The following is a 14,445-nucleotide window of genomic DNA, read 5'->3' as shown; positions in this document are numbered from 1 at the left end:
ATTTATGCATGTTGGCTTTAAGTAATAAAAAAATACACTTGTTCAATGTTTAACCCCACCACAGATCTGATCAGGAATAACATTTATAGATACAACTTAAAATTTTAATAAAGAATAATTAAATGTTGATAATAATATTAATCGAGATTAACAAAAAAAAATTAAACGTAGCATAAAAAAGCAAATAACATTTCTAAAATAAAATAAAATGCACATTCAAAAAAATATCTATGTGAATAAATCACACGTGAAAGAAAAAAAAATTGTCTACATAACTAGTGATTATTACCGTTGCGGTGGAGTAATCTTAACCGGACTGACGACATTGAGGCCAGCAGTGAGGAAGCTCGGTATTCTGAGTCCAGATGCCCACAGATTCCAGAGAGAGAGATGAGGACTTTAGCCACACTGCCCCGAGCCAAAGCGAATGCTAAAAGAGTCAGCTCGGCCTCAGGAGAAACACAGCAGCTAAAGACAGACACGGACACAAAACAGTTATCATGAGAGTCTTCCAATTATGTTCAGAAGAAAAGGCTGTAATTATTCACTGATGGGGAAACAGCTATCTGTTATCATCAGGCTGTCTTTTATTGCTTAATTAAAAATGGGCAGGGTTCACCGCTGCCCTTGTCAGCATAGTTTTGACCTCTTAATAACAGATTTGAGCTGAGTTTGACTCTTACTTTGCTATGCGCAGTAAAAAGCCGTCCACCTCTTCCAGAATGTTTGCAGAGAAGAATTTGGGGAACTCAGTTGAGGAAGGAGTTAGAGACAGGGGTGGCATGTGCTGTAAGGCTTTCCTAGAGAGAGAGAAAATAAAACAGTACAATCAACTGCTTTGTATAGTAAAGGTAAAAACAATACATCCTAATTTCTTTGCATTTACTAGATGTATTAGGTATGAAATTGAGTGTCATTTGTTTATCTTTTTAAATGCCTCTCAACATCATAATTTAAATGTTTTAAATTATAATTTAAAAATTCAGAGAGAATTGGTCAGAATAACATTATATATTGACAATTATTTTGTTGTGATTAAAAAATGTATTTCACCAAATACTGAGATACTGAAATGCTTTATATTCATCTAAAGGTAAAACTATTCACGTAGGTTTCCTCTGGGTGCGCCGGTTTCCCCCACAAGTCCAAATTGTCCGTAGTGCATGTGTGTGAACGAGAGTGTATGGGTGTTTCCTAGTGATGGCTTGCAGCTGGAAGGGCATCTGCTACATAAAACGTATGCTGGACAAGTTGGCGGTTCATTCCGCTGTGGCAAACCATGATTAAAAAAGGGACTAATCCGAAAAGAAAATGAATGAATGAGTGAATGAATGAATGAATGAATGAAGTTAAAACACTAGTATTATTGCTGTTGTAATACTTTTTTGTTATTTTGTAAGTTGTTTTCCAAAAGTTTGAAATCTGAAATGGTTTGTATAGATAGATAAATACATCTAGGCGGTTGCTAGGAAAATGCTAAAATAAAATTTGTGGTTACCAGGGGTTTTCCATAGTACTCAGAGTTGTTGCTAGGCAATTATTTGATATTTGAAAGGGGTTTCGCCAGTAGTTTACAGAATAAATCAAAAATTACATTTTACTCATGAGTAAATTTTGAAAACTAAGTGGTCTTTTCATTTTTTACTCAGCTGAATAAAAAGTAATTTGCACCCACATTTTATTTGGAGATTTGTACAAATATTGAAATATTAAATAGATGAAGAAATCAATTACCAAACACATACCAAAAAAAAAGATCCAATGTCAAAGTCCTTAATTAACCCTGGTTTCAATCTATCCCTTATGTTTTTGATATTTTAATACCAAAAAAAGAAAAAAAGCAATCCAGAAAAAAAAGTGTAATAAAAAAAATCCATTTAATGCATAATTTCTGAATAGAAGTATTAATTTCTTTTAAAAAGAACATTGGAGTTAGTGTTCATATTAAAATTAAAATGCATTATTTAAAGTCCCCAAGAATCAAAACTAACCATATGATTTTGTTAGGTCACATTGCTAGTTTTGTGGTGAGCAATTCACCAGTGCCTGTCATTAAGAACAAAAAATAGTTTGCCCTTCTAATCTTTAAATGAAATTTGCAAATGCACTCCCCGCTGCTTCAACTGTCAGTTTTGACAACAAACAGAAATGGATAGCAGGAGTAGTCTGTTAGGTTGTAATAACTCTTCTAAAACCCATTTCCTGAGCTTTCTGAATGAAATAGCTACTTTACTACATTCATTCAGCATGCAGTACAAAAAACTAGCCACGCCCACTGTTTGCTCATTTAAAATTCAGCTTCTCTAGAAACTGTGCCACAGTACAAAAAAAATAAATAAATCAGGATCATAGCTTCTGGTTTATTGGGACTTAAAAAAATAAATAATACATAATTCCAGGCTTTGGTTTATATGATTGGTAGCTTTGTGCATCATGTGACTAATTAGTAACACAGCAAGCATGGCACATTCATTTATCGTTTTTCTCTTACTGTGTGCTTTGTAGGACTGTCTGTGCAAGCACAGGGTTTGTTTCCATTGAAGCGGTGACCAGCGATGTGAGGAGAGACAGATACCATATAGCCGAGGCGTCGGATACCGAAACCTCTTTACTCTTGGTGATCTGGTAGCCCATTGTTTTCAGACCATGAATACGCGTGTCACAGCCATCACTAAGGCAGCGCTTAATGTTTATCTGAATATCTGAAAGACAAAAGAAAAAAGGTTTACAGATGTTTTTGCTAAATTTCTAAACTTCATATTGATAAAGAAGAACTCTAAAAAAAAAATACACAGAAATCACAACCAGTCTATACATTCAACTCATCACAATATTCAAAGACCAAGTACACATACAGTTGAAGTCAGAATTATTAGCCCCCCTGAATTACTAGACCGCTTGTTTATTTTCTACCCAATTTCTCTTTAATGGAGAGAAGATTTTTTTAACACATTTCTAAACATAATAATTTTAGTAACTTATTTCTAATTATTGATTTATTTTCTCTTTGCCATGATGACAGTAAATAATATTTCACTAGATATTTTTCAAGACACTTCAATACAGCTTAAAGTGACATTTAAAGGCTTAACTTGGTTAATTAGGTTAACTAGGCAGGTTAAGGTAATTAGGCAAGTTATTGTATATCGATGGTTTGCTTGTTAGATTATCGAGGAAAAATTTAGCTTAATGGGGCTAATAATTTTGTCCCTAAAATGGTGTTTAAAAAATTAAAAACTGCTTTTATTCTAGCTGAAATAAAACAAATAAGAATTTTTCCCAAAGAAAAAATATTATCAGACATACTGTGAAAATTTCCTTGCTCTGTTAAACATCGTTTGGAAAATATTTTAAAAAGAAGAAAAAAATTCGAAGGGGGCTAATAATTCTGTCTTCAACTGTACATTAGTTCAAAAGTTTAGGGTGGACAAGATTTATGTTAATGTATTTTTTTATTATTAAAATTTTTTTATGAAATGTAATTTTTATATTTTATATTATTATTGTTGCTAAATGCAATTATAATGTTACAAAAAAGTTTTTTAAAAAAGTGCTTTACGGGTATTTAATGTGTCAGTGCTCTTTGAATAAGTAATTTATAAAGATAAACAATGAAATCATAAGTCCAATGGCTTCAACGAGTAGGCTAACCTAAAAAATGTAAAAGCATTTATTAAAAAGGCTATTATATAACAAAAGAGCACTGAAATTCAATTTAACATTTAATATTTGTATAACACCAGACTAAGTATTAAAATACAGTTTTAAGTGTGAAAATCTTTGCAATTTGCACACAAATATTTTACAACAACCCTGAAATAGATTTTGTTTGATATTTAGATGACACTATATTATACACTAAAATATGTTAATAGATGATGTACACTAAAATATGCATATTTTTAGTAGAACAAGAAATTACCATTAATTTTTTTTTCATTTTTTTATAAATACATCTTTTAAAAAAGAAAATACTAAATGCTTAGTGGTCATGTTTTGTGACCAAGCTATGTATGGAGTATTTTTAGGCATCATAATGTTCCTTTAAGTATGTTAGATAGGGGTAAAAAGTTATATGTTCATACACTTTAAGGAATGATTTTGATACATGATAACAATTCAATACTTTGACATATTTATTTCCCATTCATAAAATCTGTCTGATTAGAAAAACTATTATTATATACAGTACTCATCCCTCACAAATCTATCTTTTTAAATTCATATTTTAATAGGAAGCTATATAATAATATATTTGGGCATATACAGTTGAAGTCAGAATTATTAGCCCCCTTTTGATTTTATTTTATTTTTTTAAATATTTCCTAAATTATTTTTAACAGAGCAAGGAAATTTTCACAGTATGTCTGATATATTTTTTTTTTCTGGAGAAAGTTTTATTTGTTTTATTTCAGCTAGAATAAAAGCAGTTATTAATTTTTAAAAAAACCTTTTTGGGACAAAATTATTAGCCCCTTTAAGCTATTTTTTTGATAATCTACAGAACAAACCATTGTTATACAATAACTTGCCTAATTACCCTAACCTGCCTAGTTCACCTTATTAACCTAGTTAAGCTTTTAAATGTCACTTTAAGCTGTATAGAAGTGTTTTGAAAAATATCAAGTAAAATATTATTTACTGTCATCATGTCAAAGATGAAATAAATCCGTTATTAGAAATAAGTTTTTAAAACTATTATGCTTAGAAATGTGCTGAAACAATCTTCCCTCCATTAAACAGAAACTGGTGAAAAAAATAAACAGGGGCGCCAATAATTCTGACTTCAACTATACATTAGATTCATCAGTACAATAGCCAAATCTGGAGCTTATCTAACAAAATAACTTACGATAAATGTCCAAAAACTAGTACACCTATGTAAATATGTTATAAAAAATATTAAATACAAAATTTTAAAAAGAAGACAAATCAAGAGAAGCAAAAAATTGAAAAATTTAGTTGAAACTTGGTAGTTTGTAAATTTTGTTTAGCAAAATTTTGCTTGAATTTAATTGTATTTTGTTGTATTTAATTTCTAAATATGTTTGGTGACTAAAAAATAATTTTTATGAATATATCTGTTTTAATAAATCTGTTTAGTTTAACTGCACCAAAATCCATTGCCTATATTCACTGAGAAATAGATAAAAACATCTATCATTCATCATTTTCAAAATGGGGTGTACTCAATTATGCTGAGCACTGTTTACCAAACCAAAAAAACAGCAGAGAGATTTTCAAGGCATAATGGTGACTCCACTTTAAACAACACCCTGTGTTATTGAAGTGTACACTCACAGGGATGGCTGATGTTGGCATTTTCTAGCAGCGGTACATAACCCGTGATGTTACTGGGGATCCTCACGTCTCTGATCTCCTGCAGGGAGCGCCTGTTCTTCCCAACCGCTATAGACACCAGCTGCGGCATGTAACTGTGGTCATTAGATGCAACTGCAATTGCCAACCGTCTCAAAACTATGTCTGGCTTCATTTTTAACCTGTGAAAGCAATGAGTCAAAGGAAGAAGCTATATTTAACTATCTCTTCATCAAGATAAGGTGAAGCTCTACATAGAAGCAACAATGAATCTTGCCTTATCCAGTGTGAGCGAGCACTGCCGTCCGACTGCCAGAAAGACACCGTCTCGCCATTGGTCAGCTTGTTGACGTCTGTATTATTGGATGAAGCCTCGATGAAGCTGAAGCACTGAGTGACCACTTTGACCTTATCCACGTCTGGGTCATGATTGAGTTCTGCCCTGTACTGGATGTCTAGATCTGAAAAGAGAGCCATCAGAATATGAGGATTAACAGAAAAGGAGATCTTTATGTCCTTCAGCAGAACTAAAGGAAAATCAATTAATCATTTGTTTAAAAAAAAAAAAAAAGTAACAACGGTCCTAAAACTTGCAAATAAGTTGCATTATTGCATTTCAGATCCAGGCACCCCACAGTCAATGGCCTTTCAGTAACAAGCCTGACGAAAAAAAATCATGGCATAAAACAGAAGTAGAGATGTTTTTTTTCCTCTGTTGTGTCATTTGTCCTAATGAAAAATAAAATAAAGACATTTTTAACTTTGTTTAGTTCATTAGGACCTGTTTTACTCTATAGTTTGCTACTGGTGGACTTCATAAGTGACAATTTCATTCCAACCAGATGGCAGCAAACACATCATCAGAGAAAAGATGAGGGGATGGGGGAAATATTTTAAAATAATGATGTGCATGGATAAATCATTTATTATTAGAAATGCACAATTTACATGTGCACATGCACAACCAAAGTAAATCCAGACTACTAATTTGCATAAATCGAGGCCTTGTGCTGCTGGTTTCAAAGCGAAACATGAACACTTCATTCACTATGAACCAAGTTTAAAACCCACAGTACATACACCTATTTACTGACTACTTCCAAAAATAAAACATCTTAAATTTACTTTCAAAAGAAAACAAAGACACAAAAGAGAGTTTAAAAAAAATCTAAATAATGTTTTTTAAATGTATTATAAAATAATTAGACTTTAATTAACTTGCAAGCTATTTTATATATAATAGGATATTATACATTTATTGCATTGGATCTGTGATATACTTGATTCTGATTGGTCAATCATGACATTGGGTATGTTATTCCCAGATAACAGATTAAAATATTAACAAAGGCTCATACGGGTACTAAGAAATACACAAAATAATCTTTAGAGGCATCTTGTGACTGAATAATAATGATAAGTAGCCATGTAATAAGAGGGATAATGCACATACAGGGGCGTCACGGTGGTGCAGTGGCTAGCGCAATATCGCCTCACAGCAAGAGGGTTGGTGGTTCGAGTCTCGGCTGGGTAAGTTGACATTTCTGTGTGGAGTTTGCATGTTCTCCTCATGTTCACGTGGGTTCCCACCAGGTGCTCCGGTTTCCCCCACAAGCCCAAAGACATGCGCTGTAGCTGAATTGGGTAAGCTAAATTTTTCGTAGTGTATGCGTGTGAATAAAAGTGTATGGATGTTTCCCATTGATGGGTTGCAGCTGGAAGGGCATCCATAGCATAAAACGTGCTGGATAAGTTGGCGGTTCATTGTGTCACTGTGGCGACCCCTTATTAATAGAGACTAAGCTGAAAAGAAAATGAATGAATGAATGAATGTACATCCAACTAGTTGTTTTCACAGAATAAAGTCTGTCCAAAAAAAGAGAGATTCCAAGAGAAGCACTATATAAATGCAAGTAGTTATCATTATTATTATTAGAAAAATCAAAGCCTGCCTGGCTTTATTCCGTGATAGCAATTAGCTGGATGAAGATATCTACACATGAGGACTCTGAACAGAAAAGCTATCTACTCGCTAATCTTTCTGACAGAAGCATAATCTTAATTATTACTCATGCTTTTGAACTGGCAGATTTTAAAGGCTTGACAGTGTGTTCAGAAGATTAGTGGTGGTGATGTTGAAGTCGTGTGACGGCAGTGTTGTTTGCTTATAGGTTAACTTTAGCCTATTTTCATCTGTTTTGTTTTCACCAACCCCGCCCTTCACCTTTCTCTTTCTGCAGCAGGTAATCCAGGAAGTCCTGCACTACAGACGTCCTCATGGTGCAGATGCTGTTGTAGCCATCCAGCACAGGGAAGGGGATGACGTTGCTGGGGATGCGATTCCGGTGCAAAAATTTCAGGATTTTGGAGGCATGTGCTTTAAGGCGGTCCTTGGACTTGGAGAAGATATCCACAAATCCTGTATGTGCATAAAGGGTGAAAAACGAGTGAGCGAAAGAGTCATTTGAATGATCACCTTGCATCCTCAAATCTGGACATCTGAGCAGCTGTCGCCATTTCATTCAAATACAAAGCATGCTCATTTCTGCTTCCCCACCTGGTGTCAAAGAGCATGCCTGGAGCTGCCTGATCACATGACTCAGTTCTCCCTGCAGATTGGCTCCATTGGAGTTCCTTAGTGCCATGAGCATGTTCTCCACATCCACAATCCCATCACCCTCAGCATCAAACTGACCAAAGGCCTAAAGAGCACAGTGCAAAAGTTAATTTTCTGTTTCTGTTTGTACACACAAATAGCACACACTAAAAGACAAGCAGACAACAAAAGGAGAAGGAAAACAAAAAAAAGCATTCACACTGCCAGTCTCAAACCAGCTGTCTGTTTCATGTACAAAAACACTGGCTCGGTCAGTGTGTGAATCATTTGTGAAGCTAATGAAAGAAAGAGGGCCATGGTTAAATCAGGAAAGGAACTGCCAGAAAGCATCACAACAACAAAAAGCAACTCGGCACAATCGTGATGCATGATTGTCTTAGATTAACATGTAGTACATTAAAAAAAGCATAATGACAATCAGTTATATATCAATATGTCTTCACTGAACCATGATAAAAGTACTGCCAGGTTTCGAAATGGCTTGTTAGGAACAATTCTTTATCCCTTACATGTGTAGCTTTGTGTTTCTTCAACAACCATGTCAGAAGACATATCCCATGGGTATATTCCAGCAGGATTCAGATTAATCTCTAATTGTAAATATGCTGAGTCAATAACAAACACTCTGACACTGACTGATTCTGTGGTTAAAATATTTAAACAGCATAATCAAAACCTGTAGCTGCCAATAAAAACACACACCATATCTAATAATGTAAGGCACGAAAATGTCGTCTATGTGGAGACAGCCAATAAACTGCCTTTATCAAATGTGTGATAGTATACAAAGATAAAGATTACACAATTTAACCACTCACAAAATCTAGCTTGATGTCAATCACTCAACTTAGAGCAGCCTGGCACATTGAAGTGTTACTTATTTACTAATTAGTCATTTTAGGCGTTTTCCTGAAGTGCACTATGGTGACATGTCATGAATTACTTGTCATGGGTTTTGAACCTACAAACTTTCAGTCACCAAGCCTTTGGAGCTCTGACGTTAGGTCAGCATGTCCCAGAGAGTGCTCACCTCCTCACACTCGTCTCTGGCCGCGTCTCTGCTCTCCAGCATCTCGCAGAACTGCTCCAGGGTGACGGACTCCTCTCCGCGGCTCAGCCTCTCCTCCAGCCAGCGCACCAGAGCGCTCTCGTTGCGCGCCAGAACCGACTCCGAAATGGCGACCCACGAGTCGCTCATACGGGCCGCTGCCTCTCGCAGCTTCACCTGCTCCAGCAGAGCTTCGGGAGTGGGAAGCCCGTGACTCGGTGCCGGTGGGTTCGCCGACCCTCTTCCACTTCTCCCTGGGCCAGCGGAGCCCGCCGCCGCTGCTCCTCCCGCTCCGCCGCCGCCACCACCACCTCCGCTACCGGCCCTGGTGCCAGTGGCCGCAGAGGCCGGGCTGCCCTCCGCGAACACGGGACTCTCCGTTTCAACGTCCTCCTCATCGCCGCTCCCCGCGCCACAGCCGCTCTCCGCGTTCCCCATGCTGTTCCGCGGCCTCGGGCTCTCTTCCGATCGCCTTCAGCCCAGGTTTCAAGCTTAGTTTTAGTGTCAGGTTTGATTAATCCAGGGTGCTTTTCCAGTCAGTGCGTTCCTTCGCTGTCACTACCGCATTGACGGACTCCGCCAGCTGACGTCATGTTTGTCAGCAAAAAACTTTGGTCCCTTCCGTGAGCTCAGCGACGGCCCTGTTCTGGAAACACGCCCCCTAGCGTACAACCACCAGGATCCGCAATCTGAAATACGCCTTTGTTTTTTGTTTTTCATTATTATTTTTATGTAATTTGTTTTATTTTATGTAATTTGTGTGGCTGTGCAGGGAATAAAAAATACAACGTTAAACAAATATATGCTCATAGTGAAAGCTGTATTTATCTTTACATATTTTATTTGTCAACTATGGAGAACAAAACCTGGCAAAACAATTAATAAATATATAAATACACAAATATATGAATAAATAAATAAGTAAATAAATCATCAAATTCCTGCATAAATAAATATATAATCAATTAAATTCAATTAATTACAGGAATGTTGGGGTAATAAGAAAATGCTAAACTGAAATGTTAGTCCTTTATTCATTGGTTCATTGTTACAAAATTTGCATCCGTTTTTTTTTTAAATGGCTTCTGATGATTAATGAACAAACGTTGAATGAGTGAATAAACGTTTGAAAGATGCTCAGTTTAGCATTTTCTTATTCGCCCAATATTTGTGTAACATATCTAATTTTTTACCTGCCAGGACTAATTATTTATATATTTATTTACGCAGGGATTTGTGGATTTAATATATACATTTATTTATTCATTTGCATATTTATTTATTTATTGTTTTATGTGTGCAGGAACTTATAGATTTATTTATTCATTTATTTATATATTTACATATTTATTTATTTACTGTTTTTGCAGGTTTCATCCCATAAATAAAGCAATAAATAAATAAATATGCAAAAAAATAAAAAAGGAATGATTAAATTCACAAATTCCTGCATAAATAAAAAAAATAAATGAATAAATACACAAATAAATTAACGAAAAAACACAAATCCCAGCTTAAATAAAACAATAAACTATTAAATACAAAAATAAAAATTAAATGAATAAATAAATAAACAAATTGCATAAATAAAACAATAAATAGATAAAGACGCATGTGGTGTGAAATAGGCAAAAATCTACTTTCAGTTTAGCATTTTCTTGTTTCCCAATATCCATGTAATTTATTTAATTATTAATCTGCCCGCACTATTTCTATATTTATTTATGCAGGAATGTGTGGCTTTTATATATATATATATATATATATATATATATATATATATATATATATATATATATATATATATATATATATATATATATATATATATTTTTTTTTTTTTTTTTTTTTTTTTTTTAAATGTAACAATGCAGTACTTATTTTTATAGGAAAGTGTTATATTTAAAAGGGCTTTCAGCAAATCAGATTGTTTTCAGATTTTCTGTTTTTATGAAACTGAATAAAAATAATTATCTGAAACAGCAGCAGAATTGAGTTGATATTTTTATTTTTAATTATTATTATTTTTTATTTTTTTTTATTATTGTTTTTTTCAAAATCAATACAAGTTGATTCAGTAATAGAATACTATAGAATAAAATCCATGGATTGTTTTCTATAGTATTCTATTACTGAATAAACTTGTATTGATTTTGAAAAAAAAAATGAAATTGAAACAAATCAAATTTTATTAAATATATGGACCATATATTTAATTAAATTTCGTGTACTACTAATTGTCTCAGTGTAAAATTCTAAATTCACCCTGTTGTTTTTTCTTCTAATGATAATTTATGTTGAGATGATAGATATATTCATTTAGAGAATCTTCGTTAAAAAAAAAATGCGCATGCGCAGTCGCGCTCCCGGAAACATGTTGACAGACGATTTTATTGTTAATCCACAGATGTGTTGCTCGGTGCAGCATGACAGCGTTTCATATATGATCTGCTGAGTCATTGACTTATCGCCTATATGTATACATTATATGCACAATGCTGAAATATTTAGTAGCTCTCATCTCTATGGTTCTGGCCGTCTGGACGGTGCCCGAGTGGCTCACGTTCCCGATCTACGGTAATGTAGTGACAGTACTGGAGTCGTGGCTGCGGCAGCGGGTCAGTGAAGTGTCCGCATCTTCTCCGGGACTCTTGCTGACCAAAGAGCAGCTCTCGTTATACAACGGAGGAAAGAACAGCAAAGGATTGTATCTGGCGATTTTAGGACAGGTGTTTGACGTTGAAAAGGGGAGAAAGCATTATGGCCCGGGAGGCGGTTATCATTTCTTTACAGGTAAGTTTAGTAGGCATGCTGCTGTGTGGGGGGTTAGGGATGTTAAAGCTTGCATATTTCTGAAATCTGCGTGTTTTCCAGGAAAGGATGCTTCAAGGGCGTTTATTACTGGCGATTTCACAGAGGCTGGTTTATCTAACGACGTCTCGGATTTCTCAGAGTCGCAGATTGTGGCTCTTTATGACTGGCTGTCCTTTTATCAGAGGGACTACACTCCAGTAGGTGGGTACATCTGCTAACGTCAAAGGGTTAATTCGACAACAAACTCACACAAATATTTTAAAATTAATTTATTTGAGGATAAAATCAGGGAATGGAAATAATTCTTGTTTCTTCAACATGCTGTTGACGTTTCTTTCAAAATTATTCATAACCCGATTGCAGTTGTATTTATAACAAAGTGTTTTGAAATTAAGTTAAATTCATTAATTTAGTTAATTTCAGTATAGAATTATGATTATTTTATAGTTATGTTGTAACAACTAATGTATATTAAGTACTGTAATTATAACGCGAAAATAAAATTAATTTTGTACTGAATTTATGTTGTTGTATCCGTTGTGGTCCCCTGAGTATTAAGTAGCATTTCAGCTAAGCCTGATACAATAGAAAAAAAATAAAAGGTATCAAAAAATATATTAAATGAAAAAATAATGAATGTATCCATAAATTAATATACATACACTCACCGGCCACTTTATCAGGTACAACTGTCTAACTGCTCTGCAAGTTTCTAATCAGCCAATCACATGGCAGCAACTCAATGCATTTAGGTATGTAGACATGGTCAAGATGATCTGCTGCAGTTCAAAGCGAGAATCAGAATGGGAAAGAAAGGTGATTTAAGTGACTTTGAATGTGGTTGTTGGTGCCAGACGGGCTGGTCTGAGTATTTCAGAAACTGTTGATCCACTGGGATTTTCACACACAGTGAATGGTCAGAAAAGAGAAAATATCCGATAAGCGACAGTTCTGTGGGTTCAAATGCCTTGTTGATGCCAAAGGTCAGAGGAGAATGGCCAGCTTGAACAAGGCAACAGTTACTCAAATAACCACTCGTTACAACCGAGGTATGCAGAAGAGCATCTCTGAACACACAACATGTCCAACCTTGAGGCGGATGGGCTACAGCAGCAGAAGAACACACCGGGTGCCACTCCTGTCAGCTAAGAACAGGAAACTGAGGGTACAGTTCGTACAAGTTCACCAAAATTGGACAATAGAAGATTGGAAAACATTGCCTGATCTGATGAGTCTCGATCTCTGCTGCCACATCCGGGTGGTAGGGTCAGAATTTGGCTCCAACAACATGAAAGAATAAATCCATCCTGCCTTAAATCAACGGATCAGGCTGCTGGTGGTGTAATTATGTGGGGGATATTTTTTTGGCAACCTTTATTGGTACCAATTAAGCATTGTGTCAACACCACAACCTACCTGAGTATTGTCACTGACCATGTCCATCTCTTTATGACCACAGTGTGCCCATCTTCTGATGGCTACTTCCAGCTGGATAACACGCCATGTCAAAGTTTGAATCATCTCAGACTGGTTTCTTGAACATGACAATCAGTTCACTGTACTCAAATGGCCTCCACAGTTACCAGATCAAAATCCAATAGTGCCCCTTTGGGATGTGGTCAAATGCGAGATTCGCATCATGGATGTGCAGCCGACAAATCTGCAGGAACTACATGATGCTACCATAACAATATGCACCAACACCTCTAAAGAATATTTCTAGTACCTTGTTGAATCTACGCCACAAAGAATTAAGGCAGTTCTGAAGGCAAAAGGGGCAAAAAATATACTAATTTCAAAATATTAAGTGAGCTAAATTTTACCATAATTATTGTGCATGTATTTTTCTAAATGTCTTAAGATACTCTTTATTACATTCAATAATATTCTTTAAAAATGTGTTTTAAATAAAAATCTTGGTATATCTGAATTCTTTAATCGTTGTTAGTCATGCAAAACTCACTTAAGAATTTCATGTAATGCTTTTAGAATCTTTAATTGTGGCTTTAAATAATAATAAAAAAAACTTTCAGACAAATAAAAAAATCAAGTCCTTAACAGGTAAATACTTTGATTTATTTTTGGGTAGAATTATCCCTTAAAGTCGTCTGTCTGTATGGCCTCTGTGTTGCAGGCAAACTTATAGGCCGATTCTACACAGAAACTGGGCAGCCCACTGACGCTTTGCTCCATGTTGAGGCTTTCTTATCTGACGGGCTGAAGAAAAAGGCCCAGGCTCAGAGTGAGATGCAGCTTTACCCCTCCTGTAACTCAGAGTGGAGTGAAGCCAGCGGGGGACGAGTATGGTGCTCAACGATGAGGTACAACTGTGATATTTTAAATACAATCTTTCCCATGAACAACATTTAATAACACAAGTTTTACTCTGTAGTGGCGGCATTCACAGAGACTGGGTTGGAGTACCCAGAATGCTATTCACCCCTGGATCTGGTCATTCCAGATGTGTGTGTATCCGACTCTCCGATCCTGTTCACTCCGAGAACCGAAACCTGAGAGAGTACACGGACTGTCCTCCTCGAGCAGAGTCCTGCCAAATCGCTAAAGACTGAGATACAAGTCTTCGCCACACTACAGAAGTCAATGTGATTGTTTTGGATTTCAAGGACTCGCTCTCAATAGAATTGTG

The 14,445-nt window shown here is 35.5% G+C and overlaps 2 protein-coding genes across 2 annotated transcripts in view; one reads left to right on the top strand and one right to left on the bottom strand.

Annotated features, from left to right (window-relative positions):
• zzef1 (zinc finger, ZZ-type with EF hand domain 1) overlaps window positions 1-9,552 on the bottom strand; it is a 73,101-nt gene extending 63,549 nt beyond the window's left edge. The window contains exons 1-8 of the mRNA XM_009301579.4: window positions 8,967-9,552; window positions 7,877-8,021; window positions 7,544-7,738; window positions 5,597-5,780; window positions 5,302-5,501; window positions 2,492-2,702; window positions 684-800; window positions 290-468 (exon numbers count right to left, since the gene is read on the bottom strand). Of these exons, the coding sequence (XP_009299854.1) occupies window positions 290-468; window positions 684-800; window positions 2,492-2,702; window positions 5,302-5,501; window positions 5,597-5,780; window positions 7,544-7,738; window positions 7,877-8,021; window positions 8,967-9,422 (1,687 nt within the window). The 5' untranslated portion in view covers window positions 9,423-9,552. The remainder of the gene's footprint in view (window positions 1-289; window positions 469-683; window positions 801-2,491; window positions 2,703-5,301; window positions 5,502-5,596; window positions 5,781-7,543; window positions 7,739-7,876; window positions 8,022-8,966) is intronic.
• A 1,778-nt stretch (window positions 9,553-11,330) lies between these two features.
• On the top strand, window positions 11,331-14,380 carry cyb5d2 (cytochrome b5 domain containing 2). Its single transcript, NM_001102674.1, has 4 exons — window positions 11,331-11,777; window positions 11,859-11,999; window positions 13,933-14,119; window positions 14,191-14,380. The coding sequence occupies exons 1-4, from the start codon at window positions 11,480-11,482 to the stop codon at window positions 14,366-14,368; spliced, it is 804 nt and encodes a 267-aa protein (NP_001096144.1). The 5' UTR covers window positions 11,331-11,479; the 3' UTR covers window positions 14,369-14,380.
• The last annotated feature ends 65 nt before the right edge of the window (window positions 14,381-14,445 follow it).

The sequence above is a fragment of the Danio rerio genome, chromosome 5 (genome assembly GCF_049306965.1).
Source record: "Danio rerio strain Tuebingen ecotype United States chromosome 5, GRCz12tu, whole genome shotgun sequence".
Lineage (NCBI taxonomy): Eukaryota > Metazoa > Chordata > Actinopteri > Cypriniformes > Danionidae > Danio > Danio rerio.
Note: the sequence above shows the minus strand (reverse complement) of the source record. Positions and strands in the feature narration are given on the sequence as shown.